This window comes from Lepisosteus oculatus, chromosome 2 (assembly GCF_040954835.1).
Source record: "Lepisosteus oculatus isolate fLepOcu1 chromosome 2, fLepOcu1.hap2, whole genome shotgun sequence".
Lineage (NCBI taxonomy): Eukaryota > Metazoa > Chordata > Actinopteri > Semionotiformes > Lepisosteidae > Lepisosteus > Lepisosteus oculatus.
Window position 1 is genome coordinate 21,551,394 of NC_090697.1, and position 20,691 is coordinate 21,572,084.

General features: G+C 36.0%; 1 protein-coding gene across 2 annotated transcripts in view; it reads left to right on the forward strand.

Annotated features, from left to right (window-relative positions):
• Positions 1–20,691, forward strand: part of LOC102689771 (protein tyrosine phosphatase non-receptor type 14) — a 95,826-nt gene that overhangs the window by 24,683 nt on the left and 50,452 nt on the right. Inside the window, exon 2 of one of the 2 annotated variants that reach the window (XM_006626052.3) lies at positions 14,464–14,788. In XM_006626052.3, the coding sequence (XP_006626115.2) occupies positions 14,615–14,788 (174 nt within the window). In that variant the 5' untranslated portion in view covers positions 14,464–14,614. Of the gene's footprint in view, positions 1–14,463; positions 14,789–20,691 lie in introns of those variants that run through there. The other variant, XM_015351711.2, reaches the window with a different exon arrangement.

Below are 20,691 nucleotides of genomic sequence, written 5' to 3' on the forward strand. Positions count from 1 at the left end.
AATTATAGTTGGTGATTTTTAATAAAAGTCCGAGAGAATAAGCAAAAGGATGTTATGAAGTCATGGTGAATTAGGATAGATTTTTTTTCTTTTTTGATTGTGCTTGTTCTTCTGAGTTCTATAACAGATTAATTTAGAGCTTGTGGCTGGGAATTGCAGTGTCAACTGGTACAGTACATTCAACAGCAAAATTCAAAAGCTAATGATTTAAATCTTAAGCGCAGATGGAAATAATCTGCTATCTCCAAACCATTGTACACCCTTTGGGGAGAAAGTAGCAGTGCTGGCACTTTATCCTAGGAAGCGACATGACACATTTTAACAAGACGCACCCTGTAAGACTCTGTCCTTTCAAAGCATGAAGCAACTTCTGTGTTGGGCTGCAAGCCAGTCTCTTCATCAGAGTGACATTACCCATATCAAAGTGGTAGAGCCCACAGCAGGAATTGTGGCCTTTCCTGGTGGTCCTTCCTGAACACAAGTCCAGAAAAATAAAATAAAAGTTAATTGTTTGTTTACAGTGACAATAGGAGTAACTCTTCAGAAGCGTCCTCACTGATGGCAGCACCGTTTACTGTCCAGCATTTTGCTTTGCTTGAAATTATTTTTAAAAAGACGATGCCTTAAACAGTGCCTTAAAAGTCAACTTGCTGCTTTGAAATTGCTATATTTCCACTGAATAGCTGTGCAGTTAAAATATGGAACATCACTAGTATCCAGTCAGTAGCTTATAAAGCATTATATTTAGAAATGCAAAAAATATTGGGTGGCTGCCAATCATGTTGTATTTCACCAGGTGAAATTTGTTTTATGCAAGTCAATGGAAAAGGTTTTTTTTTTCTCCTTTTCCCTGTGAAAAGAGGAGTAATATTAGTAGCCTTAGTTCTGGGTCTTATTTTATTTGACTTCCATATGAGCGGTATGTGAAAATTGATCTCTTAGATCCAAGAGTTTCTAACATTTTTAGATCTTCTTGTATTTGCATATATTATATAATGGCAGTGTTGTCTTTATAATGGCAGCATTTTGGCAGTAAGAGGAATTCATTTAAAAAGAATGTCTGTCAGGTTATCCCTGTGTCCTGTTTTACATAGATGTTAGACATTTGTGTAGGGGATGCAACTCATGTAGTAATTGACCAACACTGGTAATTAAATAAGTCAGATTTTTGTCATGTATAGATTTTATTAATGTTTATTATGTACTGTAAAACGATTTCCTTTAGTCTAGTAAGTGCTACCTAAATAACTGCACCTGATAAGTCATATATGTCACATAAGGTTAATACACGTATTGACAAAATCAGCTGACAATTTGTTATTCCTCCATCAGTGAACTTGTTAACTACCTGTTTCATCTGCTTAGGAGTTTAGTTATGGGAGTATAGTCTGCAGCAGAAAGAGGCAGTTAAAGCAGTGAACGCAGATGCTTAACAGGTTTTATAGTTGTGAAATCTCATCAATTTCATTATACATTTATATTTTTAATAGGTTTGAACCTAATAAAAGTATCCTGATTCAGCAGAGGTTTTGTACAATACAAATTATTTATTGAATTGTGATGAAGAGAAAGTAGTAGTTCATGCAGCAAGTGTTAAATAGTACTTTGTCCCTGGGGCACTCTTTCTAATATGGTAAGCTTGTGATTTTACCTTTCATGCCGTTCAAAAAGTTTTTAGCAGTCTGGAGCTAGTCCAAAGAAGAACATCTAGGCCTAAAAATGCCTTACACGGACTGGCTAAAAGAAGTGAACCTTTTTAGAATTGAACGGAGAAAACTATAGAGGAGATGATTAAATCCTTATTACGTATTAAGGCTTATTACTTATTACTTCACTTTTCAGTCCTTTTCCATTAATTAGATTTACAAGATTCCATTAACGAGATTCAGTTCCACTTAAAAAAAAGAAAGCAAAAACAAAACAAAAATAGCTACTTTTTATGTCCCGGTGAATTTTCTTCTGAAAACCATAGTTGGCAATAGTTTAGCACTTAAAATAGTCTAAGATTTTTTTTCTCTAATCTTTTGCACTTTAGTGAGACGTGAAAAAAACCTAAGCTTCAGTTTGAAAGGGTTTGAACTTTTTACATTTAATATCCAGGTCTGTTAGCGAGTCTCTGGCTGTAAGGTTAAGGATTATTAGGGAGAGGGTTAAATACCCAGTACAGTAGATTTTCTGAAAACTCTAAGCTTCATACTATTCACACATGACTTTTTTTTGGATAAATTTGGATGAAAGTGTTTAAGTGACACTGGTACACCCAGTCCACTAGGAGTTGATAAAGCCTCCCTATCAGTTTCCCGACTAACAGAGGCAGCTGAGCCAAAAAAAGGGAGAATAAAAGCAGATGACGGAGAGGATGCTTTTGAAGTTGTGCGTTTTGGCGACAGCAATGAATGTATGCCTTGTCACTTCAAAGAAGGCAAGTGTTTTTCGGGTGAAGTTGTAAATCTTGTCCCTGAGTGTTTATGATGAATCAGTTCCTCTGTTCTCAACCCACCAATTGGTCAGTTAAAAAGAAGGACACATGGCTATTTTTTTGTCTGAAGTTGACTTCACCGTAAATCCCTTTGCTTGTGAAGCACTCCTTTCATAAGATGCAGGTGCTCCTACTGCAGAATCTTTTGTACTGACATATCGTAGTTATCTCAGACGTGCACAGCAAACTGAGCAAAGCTGTTTTTGAGTTTTAAAATCAGACACTGATGAAAGACTATGCTTACTGGATTTGTGAGAAAGAATTAGGAGTCTGTGAAAATATTCAAAGAGTGTTTTGTCATAAAAGTAGGGATACTTTCACTGACAATAGTGGTCTTATTACCATGTTACGGTAAATATTTTCAGTGATCTGTAAGGTTTTAGTTTTCTTCATCCAGCCTAATTGATTCGAATTTTTAAGGTATACCTATTTTATGGTGTGATTATAAATCTCTACAGTGTTTTTTTCTAACGCTGTTAGAAATCTGCATTATTTTTGTCCATTACCACATAGGCCAGAGCAGAAATGTTGTTTTAGGTAAATGATCCTAAAAGAGCAAGGTTTCACAACATGTGTGAATGCTACTGTATTCTGTACTACACAGAAGAAGACATAAGTTATTTGTAAGTGATACTTCAGTTTTTTCTTACATAAAATAATTTCAATTTAACTTTTTTCATGAAACATAAATCTGATTTTTGGATATTTGCTAATTGAGCACTCAGTTAAATGGTAAGGCCTATGTAAAACTGGTGTTACTGAAATTGTAAAGTAGTATTTCTGCCATGTTGCATTATTTTTTAAGGTGTTGCATATGAAAACCTGATTCTAAAATAAAATCCGTTCATGAAGTAAAAAAACATCTGTGCCAATATTCACTCCGCTAAAGCTGCTTGTGGTACTAAAAACTGCTCATGTACAATATAAATTGTCGCTGCATCAGAAATATTATTCTGTTTCTCTCTCTAAAATCTTCAAGATTTATTCAAAGCTAAAACATTTTGCTTTCTTAGAGGGTCTTGTTATTTGTTTAAGTGGTTCTTTGGGTGCCAAACATTTTCTTAACTAAACTCCTATGTAGTTTTGAAAAATCATATTAACGAGACCTACACACGCCTATTTTAATTAACTATAATTAACCAATTGTGGAACAAGACCAGCTGTGTAGCATGGATTCAGTTATTCCCGAAGGGAGTCTCTTGAGATTATTCTTAACATTGTTTTGTTTAACGCAGACACCATTTCCTTTGGAAAGTAGTCAGTTTTGAAAATTGCACATCGAAATATTAAAGCTGTTTTGCTTTGTGTTTGTGCCTGATGGCAGGTTAAGCTCAAATAAGTTTTGGTGAGTTATGTACGTCCTTTTATAATTCCATCTTGACCAGATGTTGTGGCTGTGAGTGGGTGAATGAAGTTGGCCCGTTCCTTTAAAAAAAAAAAACAAACTTTGAAGATACATATAATGTAGAGTAGCACTGCAACCGTAGTATTGTATACTGTATGTAGCCATATCGAAGATGAGGCCTCGCTTAACATGTAATATTATTGCAACTGTATTATTATTAATCAAACTAGCAAATGCTTGCATTTAGATACCACTGTAGTTTTCATATACCCCTCCTGTTTATAACTTAAAACCTTTCATTTTTCTCAGTGTCATAATGTGGGATCTATCATTTAGAATTTTGTTTTTTGCAGTAATTCATTTTTTTTGTCTTTATTTGACATCAAGTGGCTTTCTGTATGGTCTATAGTACTGAAACAGTACAAGGAAAACACTTTATGCAGAGTTTAACAATTATCAGCAACTCGGAATAATGCCTATGAAGAGGATTTGGAATAATCCCTTTGGAGAAAACATCACATGGACATTTAACAGGATTATAAATCATGCTGAAAAGAGAGAAATTCGATTTTATTGCAGTTAGAAACTTCAACATGCTGCACATACATATTTCTCATCTTTTATTATGCAGGCTGGATAGCTGTTTTGTTGATTGTTGTTGTAGAAAATAAATCTTCTGGAGTTGACACTTTGATTCTTGTACACTTGTCTGTTGGTGTAATTAATGTGTGGATCATTGCTTGTGTGTTCAGTCTGTAAATGGAAATACAAAAACTGCTATTTTCATTGTGGGTAGAGTGACAAATTGCATCTTAAGAAAGTGATTGAAAAAATTAATATAAAGCTTAATTTTGATTTGTAGTGGGAACAGTTGGACAAGAAACATATTTCCCAAAGAAGGTAAATTATTGAAACCAGCCGAGCAGTTATAGTCACAGCAGTTTGAGACCTTGTGGATTTGTAGAAAAGACCCTTAACAGTATGCAAAGGATAATAGAAGATTGAAGAGTGGAAGCTGAGGCACATAAGTGGTTAGATCATGGAATAGGGTCTGAGGATTATGACTGAACCACCATTTCAGGATCTGAAAATATGGTTTATGAGGAAGAATTAATTATTGACCCTTTCATTTTAAAGTATGGTCCGTAATTGTAATTCTGACATCTGTTTATTTGATATCATACCACCAAAGTTGCAGTACATGATAAAATCTACACATTCAACATTTTGTTTGATTGTTTTGAACACTGATCCGGTTTTAAACCAAGGTTCTGAATAGAAACATCTGTAGACTGTATCGTTTGGGTGGTTTCCATTAAAATAAAATAAAAAATAGCTGGAATTGTTTCTTACTTAAACTAACCATATTGGGAAATACAGATGAAAAACAACTTTTTTTCGTCAGCTACCCGTTGTATTTTCCAATGCCACAAAATTACAAAGTGCAAATTTATACGCTGTGTTTATGTGAGCTTGAAATAAATCTGACCAGGAATATTATGGGTGCCTTTAAATAGTCTTGGTGGTGCATGAAAGTTGTAGCTTTTCCTTTGACTTTGGAAGGAGTTTTGTCTGCACCAGCAGTTACCAACAGTTGAACCTACTAAGCTTTACAATGTGAGACTTTGTTAACAACAAATTCCTTAATATATTAGAAATAATAACTAGAAAATTCCATGTGGTTTTGCTTACAATATTAAGCAGATTTTAAAATTTCTAAACCAAAAAGTATTTTGGCTACCTCCTCAACAGAGAGAATAAAATAAACACCATTACATTTCAGAACATACACAAAAAATAAGATGGAATAACTAACAGACTTTATTTTAATTTGTAGTGGGACCAGTAGAGCACAAATATCTGTTACTCGTCTTCACTTCCAGGAGTACTGTAATGTTACTTGTGTTCTTCCTGCTAGGATGCCCCATGCAAACCCTTTTCTGAGACTGGACTTCAAACTCATTTTGTGAAAGTACCACCATCATATTTGCTCTGTCCTTTACTGTATATGTTTTTCTGATCGTTTTTTTAAAGGTCTCACAGACGGTCACACAGGTGCTGGTTTGTTCTCATTTCATAGCTTTAGACCAAGCTTTAGACTTTCCTCTTCTTATGCAAAACAAATCCTAAAAAGATTTTCATCTTGTGTATTCTTTTAAGGAGTGATAAATCCTGCATGCTTTTATTCCTAAAAGAGCACTGTGGAATATTCATATCCTCATAACTTACTGTTTGTATTGCTACTGTAAACATTGGCAATGAAAATACGAGTATGTGAAGCAATTCAAAGTGTTTAGGTTTATATAACACAGTAGTTTGTGTAGTTTGTTTAATGAGTACTGCCTACAGATTAAAATGCCCCAAAATCCAGTTTTTAACAAGTAAAACACTTCACTTTATGACTTGCAACCTCTGGTTGTATCAGGCTACGTTGAAGGCAGTTGTATTCAAAACACTGCATTATATTACACTATTCTTTGTTAAAAGAATAAATGTAGCCTTTTTTTGCCCTTAGAACTTAATTAAATACAGTGGTTACAAAAAGTATTCACCCCCTTTGGCTTTTTCACATTACTTTCTTATATCATGGAATCAAAGTGGATTTATTCAGGAATTCTTTACACTGATCAACACAAAATTATCTGTAATTTCAAATATAAACAACTCTAAAGTTTTTTCTTAATTATAAATAAAAAAACAGACAATAACTGATTACACCACCCTTGTTTTAATACTTGTTAGAAGCACCTTTTGTTGCAGTTACAGCTGAGTCTATTTGGGTAAGTCTCTACAAGCTTTGTAAATCTGGACACTGCAGTTTTTGCCCATTCTTCCTTGCACTATTGCTCGAGCTCCATCAGTTTGGATTGGGGGCCTTTGGTGAACAGCAGTTTTCAAATCATTCCACAGATTTTGTTGCTGGGATTGAGGTCAGGGCTTTGACTGGGCCACTCCAATGTGGCTTTTGCTGTATGCTTTGGGTCACTGTCCTGCCGAAATATAAATCTCCTCCCAAGTCCCAGGTCTCTTGCAGACTGCAGCAGGTTTTCCTCCAGGTTTTGTCTATATCTTACTCCATCAGTTTTGCAGTCTATTTTCCAGTACATGAAGCACAGAAGCATCCCCATAGCATCGTGCTTCAGGTACCATGTTTCACAGTTAGGAAAGTTGTCTTGGGATGATGCACAGTGTTAGTCTTGTACCAAGCATAGTGCCTAGCATTGAGCCAAAAAAGTTCAGTCTTGGTCTCATCAGACCATAAAACCTTCCTCTGCTTTGTTTGAGGTCTCCCACGTGCCTTCTCAAAAACTCTAGGTGAGATTCATCTAGGTTTTGTGCAAGAATGGTTTTCTTTTTGCCACCTTCCCATAAAGCACATCATTGTAAAGTGCCTTGGCTTTTGTTATCCCAAGGACAGTTTTTCCCATCTATGCCATGGCAGAGTGCAAGGAATAGGGTGATAAGCCAAATGGGAACAAGGTGCCAAGCCATGTAGAGCCTTACAAGTGAGCAAGAGGATTTTAAAGTCGACAGGAAATGTGATAGAAGGTGAGTGTAAGGACTCCAGGACAGGAGTGATATGATCACTTGTACAATACCTGGTCAGGGTTCTGGCTGCCAAATTCTGGACATATGGAAGTTTGTTCAGTGTGGATTTAGATACCCCAGTGAGTAGGATGTTGAAGTAATCAATTTGTGAGAAGACGAACAGTTTTACCAACAACAGTTGGCAACAACTTCAGATGAGGTCTGGTGACATTTCTCGGTTAGAATGTTGTTTTGACAGTATTTTGCAGATGTGGATCAAATTTTAAGTCTGGAACAAATATCAGCCCCAAGTTCTTCGATTTTGATTGTAATTCAAGTACAGTGTCATCCACCGATACTGTAGAGTTACTGCACTGGTTGATGGGAGGTGACTTCAGACTTGTTACAGTTTAAATGAAGGACATTTTGAGTCATTCTGGTTTTTATGTCAGAAGTGCAGGTAGTGCAGAGAGCGTGACTTCTTTGTCAGGTCTGGACATAGATTTGAGTAGTTACCTCAGTAGCTGACCAAGTGGGAACATGCCGGTAAATGCTGAATGTGATAGATTGTATACCTCTCTTGAGTCTTTAAAAGTTATCTATTGAATTAATTATATGTTTACTGTAGTATGGGAACACTGTATTGATGGGAGCTGCCCACCGTGTAAAAACATTCAACCGAATGCAGGTTCAGTTCTCTGATTGTGGTTTGAACCTGTCGTGTCACTAGCCAGCTGTGACCAGGATTCCCCCCAGCAGTGGTGAACTGACTCAACACCATAAAAGGTAGGGTGGTGTTAGTCGGTGAGAGCTGTTTGTGGCACAGCACCCCTTCTGGCTTCCCGAATGTATGCATGCATGCGGTGCTGTCAATGAGGGACGTGCTGGACCTCCTCAGTATGGGTTTGTGTTGCTTATGATGTGGTAGAAGGCAAGTGGCCTAAAGTTGGGTGGATCAGAGGACTGCCCGCATTTCTTTGTTATTCCCTGGTCACAGGGTAAGTAGCAGTCAGCTGCGATGTGAAAACTCACAATCTGATACTGTTAGGTCTAGAACCTAACAGTGGTTTTTATACTTAATACATTTCAGCTGCATTGCTTTTCAGATACTGAGTGTATGTGACTGGTTATGTGTTAACCCTTTGGTTACATACAAGAACGGGACCATAGCTGTACGTTTTGTTTCTTGAGTGTTCTTTTGTGCATGTAGATATACAGTATGAAGGAATCTGATCCTGGAGTGATGGGCTCAGAACGGTTTTTGGTATAACCTATTCAATATGTAATCTGGTGTACGTTAAGGAAATGGTTTACCATACTCGCTCTCTAGTAGAAACTGACAGTTTTTTTATATTTGTTGGAATGAAATAATATTTTTAGGAATAACAAATAGTAGTGAATAACTAAACAAAATAAGTCAGAAAATCAGCTATAACTACAATGACAATGATTCCTTGCTTGCTTACATACTTCTTTTCATATCAAACGATCCTAAATGCTTCACATATAAGAGGAAACCAACTCCATCTACCATTTAAGTGTAGCATCTACATTGGTGATGCAGCCATTTTGTGCCACCCTTAATCTTTTGAAAAGTGCATTGGATCTTTAACGACAAAATCGTCAGGACGTCTCACTCCCCAGACACCATAGTGGGACATTGGTTTTCCAGTCTAGAAGGAATAAAATCATGTACTGGTCCATCACTACTTTCACCTGTTTTTCCTTGAAGGTCTTGCATTGACTGGCATTGCTTCATTTTTTAGATCTAACAAAATCGCGGTACAAGGTAATATTGTTATTTTCTAAAACACAAACCCTTTTTGAGGGGTCTGGTCAGTGACTTTTATGAGCTGTGTAGGCTATATCTTTTTATTATAGTACAAAGCTTAATAGATGACTAAAAAATATGGAGTTTTTAAAGTGCAGTATTTGTTTCCATACAGTGAAGTTAGTATTAGCTTTAATGCAAAATTGCAAATTACCATATTTGCTATGTGAAAGGAGTGCACTTAATATAAATTGTTTAATGATTTTGTTTTACATTTTGATTGTGTTTTTAAGAGCGATTCATTAGGTTCTCTCTGTCATCTGCATCTCTGTTTAATACCGTGAGAATTTCAGGTGTCCTGCCTAGATCTTGCCAACACATTTGTGTGTCCTGTCTCTGATAAAATGTGTAGCTAAACGTAAAGCCTGTTTGTTTTGGGCTTTTTTACAGTTAATACATTTTTGCAGTGTTGGTGGTTTCAAGTTCAAAACGTGTAGGTAATGAGTGTTTTGTGTGTTTGAAAGTACACTTTCAGGCCAATGGAATGCCAAACACTGCTGTATATTAGCTTATGGTTCTCTATGTTGGATCCTACCTGTTCGTAATGTCTTTTGTAATTATAGATTGAGTCAACATTTGGCACTGTATTGGAGTACTCTTTCTTACTCTTAAAATACTGGGAGCAGCAGCTGCTGTTCCAGTGATTATAGTACTTTATTTGCAAAATTGCTGCATGTGATTGTTGTTGGGAAAAGTCTACTGACATACTTTTATACAATTTTAATTCAATAAGTAGGATGGTATTTCAGGTGAAATTGTACTTTCACAAAATTAACTAACTGGAAGTGTTTATAGTGGTAGATTTTACAGTGGAGACTGCTGCTCTTCTCATAATTTCTGTAACGGGAGCCGGTCCAGGCTCCTACGAAGCATAGTTCAGGACCCTATGCAGACGATATAATCCGGAAGTGAGTGGAAAAGGACATCAGGGGAAAGTACAGCAGGATAGGATGGGTAGACAGACAGGGGGGCGTGGCGACGATGATCCAGTGCTCGGGGGGCGTGGCAAGGGCAAACAGATCCAGACAGTCCAAAAAACAGTTCTCGGTCATAAAATGACGCCAGGCGCTCCGAGCCCCGGACTCAGCTGGCCAGGACGCCATGATGAAGCCTTTGGCCTCTTCAAATTTATGTCTGTATTTTTATGTATGTCTGCTAAGCAAATTGTTCCTGGTGTCAGTGTGTGCATGTTTGTGTCCGTGTGTATGTCCTATGATGGATAATCCTGTTTTGCGACTGTTGCTTGCCAGGATAGTCTCCAGTTCCCTGAAATGGATGGATGCGCTGTCTTTGCATTTTTTTGTAAGAACCAAAACAATTAAACGTCTCTTAGAAATGGCATTACTCTTTGGATCCTCTTCTGTAAGTGCATTATCTAATGAAGAAAATGTCTAACTGTAACATACAACAGGCTTCCTTGTTCCTCTGCCTGCTTACTTGATAAGTAAAAGCAACCAGACAACTTGAGCTATCCTAAAATATCCAGAGGTGTTTTTTGCTTATGTCTAAATACCGTCCTATGCATAAAAATCAAGAAAAAGGTGGTGTGTTTGACTGTAATTTAAAAAGTTGTACCTGTGATGTGATTGAAATCATAAAACATGGTAGATTAAGCATAAAACTATATACAAAGTTGATGTGGTTGATTGTTGCTTACTATATCCTACTTACAGCTTTAGGTAGATTTTTGAATTCATGCATCTACTTGAGGACCTCAGCCATCGATTTCTAATAGTGAGTAAGTAACTGCCCATTAATATCCAAAAGAGCCATTTTCTTGTTTTTTTCATTTTTTCCTTGATACTGTACGTTTGTTTATATTTTAATAAATACTTATGCGTTTCAAGTAATTGCCTCTAAAATTTGAAATTAACTTTTGTTTAATGACAAACTTTCAAGGAATGCAACACTTTAGAAAACTGTGGTGATGGTATAATGCAGAAGTGAATCTTATTTTAGGATATTGTGTACTATTATATAATCATATTACAAAAATATGAATGATTTTTTTGTTATCAATAGTTGATTGCTATTCCTCAGATGTAATGTTCCTGCTATGAGAAGAGCCTTCCAGTCATATTCACACGTTGAATATGATTTCAGCAATATTGTACTTAAGGAGAAACGGCTTAGGGAAAATATTGCTGGTTCAGTTCAGTTCCTTGTATAAATGTGTACCAGTGGAACTGTCTTTGATTCTTAGCCTGAGAAACACAACAGAGCCACAATTAGTTGTTGGTTTTTCCAAAACTGTTATAAAGCTTTGCAAACCATGCAAATAATTTAAAGGTTTGTTCATATGATTGATATGGTTTCACATTATTAAGGAAGCAGACCAAGGCAAAGAAAGTACTCTATGATTCTCAGTTGCTTTTCTCTTCACACCCTACTTTCTGTACATATTTCTATCAGGTGCACTTTGTTTGTTAAGCCCTGAAAAGAATCTTGGATACATTCCAAAGTGACAGCCAAGGCTCCACTGGCATTTTCCAACAAGAAGAAACACATTCCTGAATTTTTCAAATCCCTTTCTTTGAAATGTCTTGGATGTTTTCTTTAAAAACACTAGTGATTGATTTTTTTTCTACAGCCTTATGAGGAAAGCTAACTTTGTTTTGTTTGACATTATAGACAACAGGAGAAATATTGAGAAATCAACAAAATTACCTCCCCCCTAGATAAGTGGTGTATATGGACTGTAATATAGAATCTTATCCCATCATTCATCACTATGTTCTATTAAATGACTAATTGTAGACCTTAATTGACAGTTTCTCCTCAAACATTAATATATTTGTAGACAAATAGAATGTAGACAAGGCCTACCATCTTACCACTGGGAGCTTTCCCAGGGTTTCTGTGTTAGGTCTATTGAGCAGTTTTTGGGTTGATAACTAAAAACTGTTGTTCCTCTGTCGTCTTGATTGTTTTTTCAGAATACAAAACAGGATAGTATTTTTGTTGTTTCCAGCAATGTAATTCTTGTATTAGGTAACTGGATCTTTACTCTTCAAAAAAGAAATGTCCCATTGGTTGGTGATTCATCCTTACCTTTTGTTCCCGAACATGGTTTTATTAATGTAATAACACCAAAGTGGTGACTAATCCTATGTTTACGTTCAAAGTACTTACTGTACCCATAGAAGTTACACTTAATGCCTTTAGAGTTTAGAGCTTAATAATAACACATCAGACTAACATAGTGTCTTGTGTAATGTATGGTCTTCTGTATGTGCAGTTTTGCCTAGTCTCCCTCCCTGATTACCTGCTTGTTTAATGATATTTTGCTTAGAATATAAGGAGATGTTAAGTTCTAAAAGCTTCAGAATAGTTTGAAACAAGAAGAGTCCCTCTAGCTATTTTGGTAGTAGCTTTTTATTTGTTATTCTTTTTGGACATTATTTGTACATTTGTTGTTCAGCCTTGTCTTACTGCACTTTACTTGTGTGTCACAAAGGGCACTGAGTGGGAAATGAGCTGGTAAATTTATTGATGAATAATACACAATTCATTTCGATGCCTTTGCAGCAGTTTGAACTTACGGAAAACATTAATTTGTACGCAGGAGACTGCAGGAGACTGCAGGACAGTTCTATAGAGAAATTGATTTAGCCAGAGCTTCAATTAAGCAGGAGTCTTTCATTCAAACATCATTTCTCGTTAGGAATCACTTCTATATGTGTTCTAGGTCAGGGGGGTCAAACTCATTTGCAGTGGACAGCTACATTTGATTTTAAATGTACTCCAAATAGGCCATACATATAAAAGGCAAAACAACTATATAGTCTTTTTTTAGTGTTCAATTCAATAAAATATGTTGCAATTGATTTAGTATTTACAATAGTAAAGAAAACAAGGAAAACATTTCTCCTAAAGGGAAAGAAAGAAATTGAAAATGGTTTTATTTATCTTAACTACTGTGCTAGGTTCTATGGGTTTATGCGTTCTTATTTAGTCAATTCAGTGTCCTTAACATTTTTTGGCCTCTGGAAAAAAGCTTTCAGATATGAAGTCAATGGAAATTAAATCTTTATTATATAGGATTTTGCATTACAAACAGGGAGGGATGGGTGTGTAAACATATCCATTGGTAAACTGAGGGACTGAAATGCAAATTACAGGGCCTCTGGGATTAGTCATCTGTAAAATCTGCTTGATGGACTGATGAAGTGAGAAGCAGTTTGCCTTGTTTTGTAACTGGCTGAGTTTTATTGTTTTCAACTGACAAATATAATTTGCAAAAACAAGATTAAAGAACATCACATGACAGTAAACACTGAAAATGCAGAGTACTATCTGCTAGATATTAGTAACACTAAAGCAGCAATTCGTTCACTTCTACAACTGTTCCTATTGCAGAGTGTGACCTTTGGTTCAATTAACTGCTAACTACCAAGTATGTCCTTTTGCTCTTTGGAAAGTAGCTACCTGTTGTACAAATCAAGCATATCAACTTTCCATTTCCAAAGAAAAATAATCTTCCTCACATGACCTGCACATTATTTTTATGATTGATTTGATGAACTTGCTGGGATTTATTAGGGGACACAGGACTCGCATTATCAATTGTTTACCACCATTCTTGTGTAAAGAGACACCTGTTTTTAACTACATCTCTGACATCATAAAACAGGGCCACCACCTTTGTATAAAGGTAGAGAACTACAGGGAGTGCTGCATATGCATATACAGCACGTACACTTACATTACTGTAACTTCACCATGCGCATACCTGTATATGGGTGGAATAAGCTGGTTCAGACTAGACGTGACTTGAGTCCCAGCTGGTTGCTCTGACCACAACTGTCATATGGACCAAACGAATAGTCTCGGGGGCTGAACATGGCCAATGGTAGTATGTCTGATTCCCTTATCAACATTCCTTCTAAAAAGTTTTCAAATGATTAAACAAGTAATGGTCTCGAATGTATAGAAAGCAGTTTTGTTGTAGTACAGTATAATGGTTCAGTAACGTACTCAGATATGTGATCTGATTTTGTGCTTCCTGACTACATTTATTGCCCATTCGGTTCAATAAGCCATTTCAGATTATTTTTTTTGTTAGACAATCGATTGAATACCCCTGAAAGTCTATAAAATAATTAGGACGTAATGCTGGCAACAAGATTTACAAGATGCTATGTCTGTTAGACCTTTTATGAATAAATTGAAAATGAGGTTGTTCTTCTTTTAGAGGCTGTTTTTAAGTGTGGAGGAGAATGTATTGGTTTGTGCTTGAAAATGTATGACCAAGCTCTGTTTTGTTTTGTTATTTTGTAGGGATCTGGGATCTTTCACATTCATGGGGAATGGGACAGTCATTTTCAGCTGCAGAGCTCTTTGGCTGGGGGTCTAACTCACAAGAGCAGCAGAGGGCATCCTAAAGCAGAGGAGAGGGTGGGTCAATATCCCTTGCCTGACCCCTCCAGTCATGCCTTTCCGGCTCAAGCTGCGCCGCACACGGCGCTACAACGTCCTGAGCAAGAACTGCTTTGTGACCCGAATACACCTGTTGGACAACAATGTCATCGAGTGTACCCTGTCTGTGGAGAGCACGGGGCAGGAGTGCCTGGAGGCAGTCGCTCAGAGGCTTGAACTCCGAGAGGTAGGGAGAATTCATTAATAACAGTCTACCGAAATGCACCACAGTGCCTATTGCTTTGAAACAGACATGCATTTGATAGGAGCACTCTTTTAATAATGAGCTACAGTACTGGCACAACATGTGCCAGACTTCATTTACTGTAGGTGTTATGGTTAAGTGGTATCATTAACTAGTACCTGCCAAGCTAACATTGTCCCCTATTACCCCAAACACTATCACTGACTCCAGCTCTCAAGGTAAGACAAAGTTTCCCGTTTAAAATTAGCAACAAAAATGGATTGCAAAAGACAGCGAGTCTCAACGGAATTCTTGGGACTTTAAGTACTTATAAGGAAGGTTTCAAACAAAGGGTTGTTCGGCATATCTTTATGTCTAAAATCTTATCCAGCTCTTTCATTAAGATGTCAGAGCTAGGGCCACAACCACCTGGATGTGAAGCCGTTTAACGTAGTCTTTAGTGAAAAGATAAAATTATTTATATCTTAATATATATTAATTATTTATATATAATCTTTTCACTTTAATATTTTGAAAAGTGTTAGAATTACAGGGGACATAATTTCATGTAATGTGCAATTTAATAGAATCAGGACACCTGTGCAAAGTGTATTTCATCATAAATTGCTGTAGCTTTTGTATAATTTCATAGTTGTTAGTATTGCAAGTTGCTTTCAATGTTATATTGAAAAGGTAATTAAGACACAAGCATGATTTTAATTTAGCTGACACAACTGTTTCTGTGAATTCAACTTAATATAGTCTGTAATTACCAGTCAGTATATATGGTGCAGAAAAAATGTTTTTTTATGTCTGTGGAAGCATCCCCCAGCATCCCTTTGAAAATGATTTTTTACTTGTTCTGAATTTGTGATTATATTTGTCAATATATAGTTTACTCTTTTAATTTTCCTTGATAAGCTGCAGAGGTATACCAGAAGAAATCAATGTAAATGGTAGTCTAGTGTGCTGATTTAGTAGTTGACAAATGTTCTTTAACAAACTGTTCTCAGGAATTTCAGATTCTTGATGCAGTGGCACATAACAGCTCAATCAGCTTCAAAGGAAAAGGTTAGGTTCACATTTGTGGTATTTCTGCTGGCTGTATATGGGATAAACAGTTACACGGGCTTGCTTTCTTTGATTTCAGCAGTGTTGAATGGGGACAGAAATAAAACTAGAAGATGAATGTACTACTATACATGTATTCAAGAGAAGACAGTAAAGCAGCAGCTACATTTTTTGAAAATATTAATGAGGAAAAGCATCCATTCTGAAGTCTTAGTGTTTAAAACAGATTGTCTAAAAAATATTATATTTTGGTTTCTTAAACGAAAGTATAGCTTTCAAGAGTCAGAATTTCATCTGTGTGCTCGGTTACCCCATTAACATATACAGTTTCTGTTACAGTAATTCATATTAAATTCTAAATTAAATTGTTTGCTGATTTTCCATTATTTACAGTACATTAGTACCTTAGAAAGTTATGATTAAGACATTTAAAAAAATCAAGCTTAAAAAATTGGAAAGCAGTAATAAAAGACATTCTAAAATTTATACTGTAATGTCTGTATTTCATAGTAATGGGAAGCTGCTTTGCTTTTGCAAGAGAAGGTGTCTGTAGATTTGTAGAAAACTATACTGGCACAAGAACATCTTCATTGTGACTTTTCTAGAATGAATAAATTTGCAAGATCTGTTATTAGTAGTTTAGCATTATGCATTGCAATTGAAAAAAATAGTCAATACCCTTAAGCTAAAGCAATGTTAATCACCTGCTACTGTACATGACCAAAAACACAAACTAACATAACATAGTAGTTGTCTTTGAAAATGGAACAGTATAAGTGTATTTTTCTTATTATTTGAAGTTTTTTCTTCAGATTTATAATTTTTCTTGTTATATTACACAACTAATTGAAAATTGAAAAAATTGTTGTAACATTTCATTACTGGAGAAGTAAAGAAGAAATGGGCTTAAAATGCTTTCTTATTATGTTAATTTTCTATTTGAAGTGCTACTCCACCTAAAATAATATAATACTGTATTACTATAATTTAATTTGATTATTCTCATGTATATAAATTTGTTCCCAACTTGTAGCAGTAGTATTTTTTGTCAAAGGATAATGAGTAAAACAAAAGACTTTTATTTTGAAGAGATAAGTCAGGGTGTGAGAGAATCCCACCCTTTTGAAATTCAGCCCTCAAAAAGCCGACTCAAACTGGTCTGCATATGAGGTATTCTCATTATTGCTGCTTTTTATTTGGTTATTTTTATTTTACAACCACAGTAAAAAAGCCCTTTGGTTGCTTTTTTTGTAGGTTTACTGTAGTTGCGCTACGCTAAATTACAAAGATCAAAGTGAACTTCAGATTGTAATACGTGGGGTTTTAAAAGTATCCCTCGTCAGGTTTCGAAGCAGCATATTTAACTAATAACGCTGTTCATCTGAAATGAATTGCTGTTGGTCTCTTGGTTAGAACTGGGGTTTCCAGTGGACATCTCTCAAACCACGCGTAACCCTGAGCCCAACCCTTTTGAGTGTGCTTTATACCAGGGGTACTCAGAATGTTCTCAAAATGGACAACTATTTTCAGCCATTCACTTTTAAAAATAAAACTTCACAGACTTGCAGAGCAGATTGTAATGAAATTCCCATGACCGCATTAACAATAATATGTTAAAATTGTTTACTGCAGGATGTGAGCTCCTCAAACTATTTTTACTAATGAGATCAAATAGATTGTTGAAATTTTTTGCCCCTTTAATTAGTCTGCCTTGTGGTGATATTACCCTGTTCTTGTGTCGATGCCCTAGATTCTCCTCGTTTTGGAGCCATTTCTGTATGTGCTATTTAGGATATATTGTCTCTTGTTGAAATGGGAGGCAGTTCAAGTGTGGTTGTGATGACTACATTCGAAGGAGGTCTGTTTACTGATACCATGTTGTGACATTTACCACTCGTCAGCAATGTAATAAATAAATGTGGTTTGTTACCCACTAGGGCATCTCCTTGCTCCCACTGACCTCAGAGGCCTGCCTAATCTGCCTGGTAGTGTGAGATGGTCAGACATTAGATCAGCCTCTTGGTGTATTCATTTACCACGTTGTCTGACCTTGTAAGAGGACCATAGGCAATAGCAGCCAAAACAAAAATATTACCATACTGTGGTTATATGCATGTATTTCTCATGAAACAAAGAATTCACATTTTTGTGGTATTTTGGCCATGTGTCCTTTTTTGTTCTACCACATTTGTTATAATAGTAAAGATATACATTGGTTTTTGCAGTGATTTTAATGTATACTATAATAGTATACTAGTAATTGAGCACTATAATATGTATTTTAAAATGCAAATGTCTGACGGAAAAAGCCTATCTTCATAAATTGACTTTAATTTCTGGTTATATTTGATTGTTTTCTGTTCTTAGCTTGAACTTTAAATGCCACACCTTATGGGAAAAACTCTTAAGATCATCAAAGCCAAACACGAGAAGGTAACAGATGAGAGAATGTCCTTCAGCCTGCTTTTCTTTTCTAGTTATTAGTAGTTTAATAATCCTTGAATGTCTTTGAGATTTTAAAGCATCCTGGAACACCCAAAGCATAATTTGGTATTTTTTCCACATGCCCATATCTTCCCTTTTAAAAACTAGACTGAAGCTCATCTTTAATTTACATTTATGTTCTCTGATCATTTAGGTTTACAGTAATGTTTTGGAAGTACTGCCAGTTGGTTTTAGGATTTCTGAAAACCTCAGTGCACACAGTTTGGGGCCTTGTTTGTTCCATACTAAAGAGATTAATTTATGTTTACATGCCAGTGTGAGTGTGTTTCACAAATTTCAGAACCTAGTTAAAAGAACCATATTAAATTGCTCTAGATGGGTTTTTTTACACATAATGTGATTTTTCACTGGTAGACCATAAGTATTAGAGACTGAAAATAATAAATTCAGCAGTCATGTTGTCATCTCCTTTTATTCAGTCTTCTGTTCTTTATAGACAGCTTGGTTCTTATTATTTGAATTTACAGCATCAATTATATTCCTCCTATAAAAAAGGGAACATAAAAATACATTCATAATATTGTTAATTGGAGAACACTAGTCTTAACTAGAAAGAAGTTAATTAAAAATGAGAACATGGGACACTTACTGGATAAATAATTGTGGGAGTCAAAAGTTCAAGCAGATACCTTTCTTCAAGAAAAGTTTGGATGGGATTCTTGGATCAATTAGTTACTTCAAAGAAAACAAGCTACCATGGTCTCGTCTCATTTGTAATTCTTCTGCTATGACTTGAATGTTTGAGTGTTCTCAAAAGGAACTACAAACAGCTGAAACAGCATCGATTTCTGGTGTTTCTATCAATTTTAGACATTGAGGTTTTTGCATCCTGCATGTCTGTGACTTTAAGATTCAGACAGTGCAGGTGTAATCTGTAGTTGCCTTCTCCGTGACCAGAATATAAACATGTATTGATCTCCAAGTATCCTTCACTGAATACTATGAAATTCTGAACTAATGCTTTAATACTTGAACAAAAATTTTTTATTTTACTTTAGTATGTTTTTATTTGAGAGAGGGATATGAAGTAGAGTTACATTTTATTCAATTTAATCAGTTTATTCAAGTGATTAATACCTAGTGACATACTGTACATGTACAGTAATTGACTTTCAAAACGGCTAGTGCATATTCTATCTGCGTATTCTGTGAACATCAATTGGATAATAGTAGTCATAGTAGTGTTCATGATCATGAGTGCAAGCATAGATCTGTTCTGTTTTGTAAATCAAACTGACTTCTTTTCTTGATAAAATGGATTTACAGTAAATACAATTCCATTTTTAAGCCCACAGTAAACATTTGTTGCAGTTGGTTTTTGTCATTTATTATAGAAAAGCGATGGCACACACGTTTTAGCATTTTTCTTACCTTTAATATTGTTAAGATGCCTAAGTAAACTTTGCTAGTCTGCTCTAGTTCTCCAGTTTTATTTTTCAGGTCTATCTTTCTCTGGAGACCCAGCACAATCATCAGTTCCATTAAGCAGAGCTGTAGATTCCTATTCCATGGCTGTCGCTCCCTGGCATTTTTACAAAGCACAAGCACCCTTTGTTGCCAGGTCAAGCAAGACCAAAAGTTAAACTTGGCAAGCTGAAGAGCACATGAAACAGCTAGAGAAATGAATCAGAAAAACCTCACAAGGCCAACACAAGACAAGGCCCTTACCCTTGGCTGGATACGCAGCTGATATTTTTAAATAACATTAACTGATGCGGAAATCTGTGTGACTTGCATTTCAATGTTCATGTGGGTTTCCCTTCTTTTAAACTAGTCCTATTTTTTTTTGAAAAAAGGTTAGAAACACCATGATTTTTAGTTTCAAACCCACCCAATTTAGAATAGTGTGTTGTACTTTTTTACATCTCGTCTTACTGAGAACAGAGGTGGGGGTGGAGGGAAAATATAATCCTCCGACCCACCCGATGTGGAGCCACTCGCTCTTTTAAGATTTCACAGATTGCTCCTCCCCGTGCAGGTGGTTGGAGGAGATGTTTGTGCCTCATCAACAGCACTGTAAACCTGAAAGCACTACATAATCTTGGTGTTTGCCGGCATCTGACTTTAGGACAGTGATGCTAACCTTAATCACAGTTGGCTAGTTACATGACCTAGGCTCGAACCCGCATTGCCTGGATTATGGAGTCTGTGGTTGGGTGAACACCTTTACCTGGTTGAGTCACTGTGACTGTAACTGGTAACTATTCGAACTGTTGCTAGATAACCACCTTCTCTTGCACTGCTGTTTTCCGGGATAGGCTTCCTCGCACCTCTCTACTGAATAAAGCGGTTACAAAATAGAATACTGTGGGTGAGGAACACATTTTTTG